Genomic DNA, 8,729 nt, shown 5'->3' with positions numbered 1-8,729 from the left:
CAAGATATGGTCTGTCTTGGAAATGTTCCACGTGCACTTAAGAAGAATGTATATTCTGCTGTTGTTGGGTGAATGTTCTGTATATGTCAAGTTCAGTTGGTCTATAGTGTTATTCAATTCCTCTATTTCCTCATCAATTTTCTGATTGTCCATCCATTATTGAAAGTGAGGTATTGAAATCTTTCTATTATTGTGTTTCTGTCTATTTCTCCCTTCAATTCTGTCAATATTTGCTTCAAAAATTTAAAGATCTGATGTGTGATGCATAAATATTTTTATATACTTTTGGTTGAATCTACCTTTTTATTATTATGTAATGTTCTTTTTGTCAATTGTATCAGGTTTTTATCTAAAGTCCATTTTATCTGATATTAGATAGCCACATCTGCTCTCTTTTGGTCACCATTTACATGGAACATCTTTTTCCTTTCTTTCACTTTCAGCCTTTGGATGTTCTTAGATGGAAAGCAAGTCTCTTATAAATGGCATATAGCTGGATCCTCCCTTTTTTTTTTTTTTTTTAAGTAGGCTCTCCAAAGCAGGGCTTGAACACACAATCCTGAGATCAAGACCTGATCAAGAGTCAGGCACTCAACTCAGTCAGGCAACTGAGCCACCCAGACACGCCCCTTTTTAAATCAGTTTAGCCATTCTATATCTTTTTATTGGGGAGTTTAATCCATTTACATTCAAAGTAATTACTAATGGGGAAGGACTTACTATAGATATCTTGTTAATTGTTTCCTATATGTCTTGTACCTTTTTTTTTTTTAAGATTTTATTTATTTGACAGAGAGAAACAGTGAAAGCAAGAACACAAGCAGGGGGAGTAGGAGAGGGAGAAGCAGGCTTCCCACTGAGCAGGGAGCCCAATGCAGGGCTTGATCCCAGGACCCTGGGATCATGACCTAAGCTGAAGGCAGATGCTTAACCACTGAGCCACCCAGGTGCCCTGTCTTGTACCTTTTTAACTCTTTCTTTCCTCTCTTACTGCCTTCTTTTGCTTTTGATTCATTTTTTTTTTGTAGTGGCATGCTATAATTCTTTTCTCATGTTGCTTTGATTTATATCATAGATTTTTTCTTTGTGGTTACCATTGTAAAAATACCTTAAAGTTATAACAGTCCATTAAAACTGATAACAACTTAATTTCAATTGCATACAGAAATGCCACTACTTACATCTCCACCACCCCAACTTTGTTATTGATGTCATAAATTACTTGTTTATATATTGTATACTCATCAACATAGATTTATATCGTTTTATGTTTTTCTCATTTAAATGCTATCCAAGAATTAAAAGTGAACTTATGTACCAAAATTACAATAATACAGGTTACTATATTTGTGCATGTATTTTCCTTTACTGGAGAATTTTATATTTTTGTACAGTTTCATTTTGCTGTCCAGTATCCTTTCATTTAAACTTGAAAGATTCCCTTTAGTATTCGTATAGGGCAGCTGTAGTGGTAATGAACTCTTTCTACTTTGGTTTAACTGGGGAAGTCTTAATTTCTCTTTCACTTTTGAGGGACAGTTTTGTCAGATATACTATTCTTGGCTGACAGTTTTTCTTTTGCTAATTTGACTATACCATCTCAGTGCCTTCTGGGCTGCATGGATTTGGCCAAGAAATTCACTAATAATCTTATAGAAGCTTCCTTGTATGTAATGAGTTGTTTTTCCTCTTGATGCATTCCAGTTCCTCTGTCTTTGACTTTCAGTTGTTTGATTATAATGTGTCTCCGTGTGGATATTTGTGAATTTATCCTGGTTGAAGTTATTTGAATTTGTATATCCATTTCTTTCCTCAGATTTGGAAAAAAATTTTTTTTCCCAAATAAGTTCTCTGCTCCTTCTCTCTCTCTCTCTCTCTCTCTTCTGGGATTCCCATAATATGTATATTGGTCTGTTTGATGGTGCCTTGTAAGTCCCTTAGGTTGTCTTCACTTTATTCTTTTTTCTTTTTGCTCCTCTGACTCAATTATTTCAAATGAATTGTGTTCAAGCTCTCTGATTTTTTCTCCTACATGATCAAGTCTGCTGTTTAGCCCCTCTGGTAAATATTCAATCCACTATTGTATTTTTCAGCTCCAGAATTTCTGTTAGGTTCTTTCTTACAGTTTCTTTTTGTTGATATTCTCATTTTGTTCATGTGTTGTTTTTCTGATTTCATTTTGTTGGCTATCTGTGTTCTCTTTTAGTACTTTGAGTAGCTTTAACATAGTTCTTTTGAATTATTTGGCAGGAAGTAGAGTGATCTGAGTTTCTTTAGTGTTGACTTCTGGACTTTTATAATTTTTATTTCATTGAGCCATGTTTTCTTGGTTCTTTTTTTTTTTTTTTTTTTTTTAGATTTGGGACTTTGAAAAAACCATGTTTGCATCCTACCCCAGATTCATTTGTTGAACTCCCCAAAGGTGATGGTGTTAGTAGGTGGAGACTTTAGGAGGTGCTTAGGTCATGAGAATAGATACCTTATGAATGAGATTAATGTCTTATAAAAGAGACCCCAGAGAACGCTGTAGACCCTTTTGCCATGTGAAGATAAAATAAAAAATTTGTGATCCAGAAGAGAGCCTTCACCTGATCATGCTGGTGCCATGATATTGAACTTCCAGATTTCAAAACTATGAGAAATAAATTTCTATTATTTATAAGCTACTCAGTTTGTGGTATTTTGTTATAGCAGCTTTAATGGACTAAGATAACCACCTTTTAATGAAATGGCTTAGTGCAGGAGAATACCTTCCTCAGTCAGCCTGGCTAGAAGTTCTGGGACCTTTCAAGCCTTTTCTGGGGATGTGACTTCTCTGGGCTTGTGTGTGTGTGTGTGTGTGTGTATGTGTGTATTTTACAGAATTTATTTTTTAGGTTTAATGTAACTATCCACAAAGATGTATGGAGTAGGAACTTATGCATTAAAAATGTCTTTTATCCTAATGATATAATCTGCCAAAAATAAATTTTTAAAAATTTATTTATTTTAGTAAGTTCAATTAGCCAACATATAGTACATCATTAGTTTTTTGATGTAGTGTTCAGTGATTCATTAGTTGCATATAACACCCAGTGCTCATCACATTACATGTCCTCCCTAATACCCATTACCCGGTTACGACATCTTCCCACTCCCCTCCCTTCAGCAAACCTGTTTTTTCCTGGAGTCAAGAATCTCTCATGGTTTGTCTCCCTCTCTGATTTCTTCCCATTCAGTTTTCCCTCTCTTCCCCTTTGGTCCTCTGTGCTATTCCTTATATTCCACCTATGAGTGAAACCATATGATTATTGTCTTTCTCTGCTTGACTTATTTCACTTAGCTTAATCCCCTCCAGTTCCGTCCATGTTGATGCAAATGGTAGGTATTCATCCTTTCTGATGGCTGAGTATTATTCCATCGTGTATATGAACCACATCTTTATCCATTCATCTCTTGAAGGACACCTTGGCTCCTTCCACAGTTTGGCTATTGTGAACATTGCTGCTATGAACATTAGGGTGCATGTGCCCCTTCTTTTCACTACATCTGTATCTTTGGGGTAACTACTTAGTAGTGCAATTGCTGGGTCATTGGGTAGCTCTATTTTTAACATTTTGAGGACCCTTCATACTGTTTTCCAGAGTGGCTATACTGGCTTGCATTCCCACCAACAGTGTAAGAGGTTCCCCTTTCTCCACATCATTGCCAACATTTGTTGTTCCCTGTCTTGTTAATTTTAGCCATTCTGACTGGTGTAATGTGGTATCTCATTGTGGTTTTGATTTGTATTTCCCTGATGGCTAGTGATGTTGAACACTTCTTCATGTGTCTGTTAGCCATTTGTATGTCTTCTTTGGAGAAGTGTCTGTTCATGTCTTCTGCCCATTTCTTGACTGGATTATTTGTTTTTTGGTTGTTGAGTTTTAGAAATTCTTCTTTTTTTTTTTTTTTTTTTTAAGATTTTATTTATTTATTCATGAGAGACAGAGAGAGAGAGGCAGAGGGAGAAGCAGGCTCCCAAGGAGCAGGGAGCCCGATGCGGGACTCGATCCCAGGACCCTGAGATCATGACCTGAGCCGAAGGCAAACGCTTAACCATCTGAGCCACCCAGGCGCCCCTAGAAATTCTTTATAGATCTTGGACACCAGCCCTTCATCTGTTACGTCATTTGCAAATATCTTCTCCCATTCCATGAGTTGCCTTTTAGTTTTGTTGACTGTTTCCTAAAATTCAAGTTAGTTAACATATAGTCTAGTATTGGTTTTAGGAGTAGAACTTAGTGATTCATCACTTATATATAACACCCACTGCTCAACCCAACAAGTGCCCTCCTTAATGCCCATCATCCATTTAGCCCATCCTCCCCTCCACCTCCCCTTCAGCAACCCTCAGTTTGTGCTCTATAGTTAAGAGTCTCTTATGGTTTGCCTCCTTCTCTGTTTTTATCTTATTTTATTTTCCCTTCCCTTCCCCTGTGTTCATCTGTTTTGTTTCTTAAATTCCACATATGAGTGAAATCATATGATATTTGTCTTTCTCTGACTGACTTATTTCACTTAGTATAATACCCTCTAGGTATTATCTCTCCCATTTTATTCGTTGCTTTTTAGTTTTGTTGGTTGTTTCCTTCACTGTGCAGAAGATTTTTATCTTAATAAGGTCCCAATAGTTCATTTTTGCTCTTGTTTTCCTTGCCTCCAGAGACATGTCTAGTAAGAATTTGCTGCAGCTGAGGTCAAAGGGGCTGCTGCCTGTTTTCTCCTCTAGGATTTTGATGGTTTCCTGGCTTACATTTAGGTATTTCATCCATTTTGAATTTATTTTTGTGTATAGTGTAAGAAAGTGGTCCAGTTTCATTCTTCTGCATGTCACTGTCCAGTTTTCCCAACACCATTTGTTGAATATACTGTCTTTGTGTGTGTGTTTTAATTTTTTTTATTTAAATTCAATTAGCCAAGGTATAGTACATCATTAGTTTTTGATATAATGTTCAATGTGTGTGTTTTTTTAGCTGTCTCAAATTCTCTAAACAGCTTGTTTTTTCTTCTCAGGAGATCACAATCTTATTCCTCCTGGTGTCATCTTGTGGAACTGCATAATGTCTGTAGCTCTGAGCCACTTTGATGGTCTCTGTTTTCAGCACTTCTTTTTCTTTTTTTTTTAAATTCTTTTTTTTTATTATTATGTTATGTTAGTCACCATACGGTACATCATTAGTTTTTGATGTAGTGTTTCATGATTCATTATTTGCGCTTCTAAACTGCTCTGCTGTTCCTACTATGCTCTGAATCAGATGACACAGAAACCATCCCCTCAGGCAGCCCCCAGACAATCCAGATTGTTTGATGCATGGTCTGTTCTGTTTCCATCTTGAGGGTGGAGCAGGTATGGGAGGTTTCCTCCTAATTGTGTCGCTACACCAGGTTGGGGGTGGCGTATGAGTGTACAAAACTTTGCAAACTTTCCTACAGCTTTCACTGGAATCCCTTCTTGGTTTTCCATTGGCCTGGGTGCTGCTGCTTCTCAGTTGGTTTCTAGCATTCTTACAAAGGTATTTTGGCCCATAGAGTGTGGTTATTTAGATGTCTACATGGGAGAAGGCTTGGGGACTTCTTAGTCTGTCATTTTACTGATGTCAGTACCTTAAATGATTTAAAAACAATAATTTTCACCAGTAGCTTGGAGTAGATGCATGGAGCTTCTCACACTGTCATACCAACTGCATAAGACTATTCCTGTTTTAAACCCCAAAGTTTGTGATGATTAGTTACAGCAACCATAGCAAACATACTTAGCTCAGTATTTAAAACTATATGTATATATACCTTTTACTTATTATGTAGAAATGGTATAAATTTAATATATTTATTACTCTTTGGCTCTTAACATGGAGATTGAACTTATTCACAGTATTTTTCCTCTAAATCATCTTCATGTACATCCACACTTCCAGATCTAACTAGAATCTTCTTATTAGGAAGAAGACAGAGCCATAAACCCAAGGATTATGGGAGTAAGAGATCTGAGTTCTATTATCCATTCCCTGTGTAACTTTAGGTAAGCCCAGTCTCTGGGTCTCAACTTCCTCATATGTTACATTGAAGGGTTGGACCTTGGGGTGGACATAAATGTTGTTTTTAGCCTGTTGAACATTTATATCATTGGGTTGGTGGATTCCCTACCTAGCACTTCCTCTCCCTTATAATAATGAGTAAGTGAAAGGCATAGGAAAGGCGATTTCAAATGACTCCTTGGGATTCATTTGTGGAGGCTGGGAATAAGAAGCTCTCTTTCCATCTTGGCTGCTAGGATGAGGTAATGAATGTCAACATTTTCTATACTTAATCTCTTCCATTATATGGATAAGGTCTATGTGTAGCAAAAGCCAGGCAGAGATGAATAGAGATGAAAGAATTTCAAAGAATAAGAGTCTTGGTGGCACTGAGTCCTTAGTCCTAAAGCTCTGCATTGGATGCTGTGAGGAACTTAGAATCCTCCTCAGCTACAGGATCACATTAAACTAATATTTTTCGTTTTTATCCCTTGTAAGGAAAGGTTCTTCACTAATATGTAGAGCATGCTGGAGAGAGCCCAGACCAACTTTATCTTTTTCTCCTACTATCTGTACCCCTGAATTCCCTTGAGCCTCAGTTTCTTCATTCACACAATAAGGATAATCATTCTTATACTCAAGTTGCTATGCAGGTAAATACAATAATATGGGAAAAGTAGATGCTTGGTGTACAGTAGATGCCCAACAAATAGTAGTATTGTAGTAACACCAATTTAATCATTTCTCAAGCTGGATGTTGCTCAGAGTTCAGAGGTTATAACAAAATAGAAAAATTAAATAAGTAAGGCTTTAGGAACAGAAAAAAATGGTTTGAAATTGTACTTCAGTGCTCTGTGGATGTGGGAACTTTATCACCTGGCATCCCTTAGGACAGTGCTGACTTTAAGCAGACTGGCTTAACAAGATGTTTTCTCTCCAATTATCGGAGGTCCAGAAGTGGGGTTAGAACCAGGAACAATATGGCTGTGCAATGTTGTCAACCCACATTCTTTACATCTTTGCACTTCTCTAGAGCAGATTTTTCCTCAACTTGGTTCCCCTCATGGTCATAAGATGTCTCTCTGGAGCACCTGGGGCAAACTGATTCCTTGTTCCTAGCCAACAGGAGAGAGAATTGTATTAGCTTCCCAGATTTCTCTGCAAGTCTGTCCTTTTCACTTATGGACACAAATTGGCTTAAGCCAGTCTCATATTTGAGTTAACCACTAGTAGGGAGTCATGAAATTACCTTAAATGGTTTAAATCTAGCTATTGGGTGTGGGTTATTCAATATTGGGATGTCAACCAAAATATCCCTCACCATTCAATTGACCTTTCTGAGTCTGTTTCTCCTCCTGTAAAACACTTAACTCACAGGTTGCTGAGAGAATGACAGATCAAATGTATAATGCACCTTCAATAATATTTAGCATAATCTAGCAATTCAATGAATAGAGGATTGGTTAACTGAGATGATAGCCCATAACAGGGGGTGGAGGAGACAAACTCACTAGTCACAAACACCTTGGTGCCCGGACCTGACTGGAACTCTGTGTCAGGTTTCCCCTCCTTGAACTTCACACAGTAGTAGATGCCGGCGTCTGCAAGAGAGATTTCACTGATGCGGATGGAAAAGTCTGTGTTGTCAGGTTTGGTGGGGTGTCCAATTTCTTTTACTCTGGGAAAGAAACCTTCTTTGAAGTTGTAGATTAATTCCCGGTTTGGCCCATGTCCCTTGAACCATAAGACAGGTCCTTTTGGAAATGAATCTGGTACACTGCAACTCAAGATGATTGTCTCTCCAGTTGATACAGTCTGTGTCATCTCAGCTTGTTGCACCTGGAATATCTCATGTGTGGTTCCTGCAAAGAAATGCAAAATCATTTCCCATTTCTCGTGCTCTGGCCCAGGCAGGACTGAAGAACTAGGATCCACATCATGGGTGGGCCTCATTCATGACTTCTGTTAATGACGTGTGTGCACACACACACACACTGAGTTTAGAGAGGCCTCTGCAAGTGGTGGAAGCTCCTGACCTGGGAGAGGAGTCAGTGCAGAGGATCAGATGTATCACCTCCCCAGTTCCACGTCCCAGCCCCTAACCAAGGAAAGAGGAGGACAGGGAGGGAGAGGACTGGGATTATGTACTGATAGTGTTTATAGAGAGAGACCAGTCCCTCTCCCATCTAAATGCCAAAAATCACTCAATACATTTGGAGATGGGTCCAAGTGTCCTCTGTCGACCTCATACCTATAGGGAGTTTGGGATTGACCCTCATCTCTTTTCTGAAGGGTGAGCAGCCACTGAATTTGTGGAGATATTAGTGCTGAGAGGTGTGGAGAAAGGGTAAGTCAAGAGATAACAAACCTAGAGATTCAGGAGCCATTTAAGACTACTAAATAGAGGCATGCAGGCAGAGTATGGTTCCTCTGCTTATCTGGCAAGGGGGAAGAGAGAGACAGTTTCCTCTTAAGAAAAAAGAGTAGAACCTCAAGGGACCTTATCAATTTTGGAGGGCCCACAACTGACCCCCAACACCCACTACCACCACCATCACTACCCCATATTAGTCAGGTCCTGGTAATCTCTCTCCTTTCAGGTTGGCAAACCATCAAAAGCACAGATGGGCTAAGGTGTGGGTTAGAGAGACAAGGGAACTCGTCTGGTGAGGCTGGGAGAGAATGTGGGGAAGC

The 8,729-nt window shown here is 38.6% G+C and overlaps 1 protein-coding gene across 1 annotated transcript; it reads right to left on the bottom strand.

Annotated features, from left to right (window-relative positions):
- Positions 1-7,451: 7,451 nt before the first annotated feature.
- LOC118011608 (signal-regulatory protein delta-like) lies at positions 7,452-8,241 on the bottom strand. The gene has a single exon (XM_035006529.1). It carries the CDS (start codon positions 7,986-7,988, stop codon positions 7,452-7,454), a length of 537 nt encoding a protein of 178 aa, XP_034862420.1. The 5' UTR covers positions 7,989-8,241.
- Positions 8,242-8,729: the final 488 nt, after the last annotated feature.

The sequence above is a fragment of the Mirounga leonina genome, unplaced genomic scaffold, assembly GCF_011800145.1.
Source record: "Mirounga leonina isolate KUSES-001 unplaced genomic scaffold, KU_Mleo_1.0 Mir_150, whole genome shotgun sequence".
Classification (NCBI taxonomy): Eukaryota; Metazoa; Chordata; class Mammalia; order Carnivora; family Phocidae; genus Mirounga; species Mirounga leonina.
Note: the sequence above shows the minus strand (reverse complement) of the source record. Positions and strands in the feature narration are given on the sequence as shown.

What these genes read in the sequence shown, in the direction of transcription:
- LOC118011608 (XM_035006529.1), bottom strand. Translation starts at nt 7,988, where the DNA reads ATGAGGCCCACCCATGATGTGGATCCTAGTTCTTCAGTCCTGCCTGGG.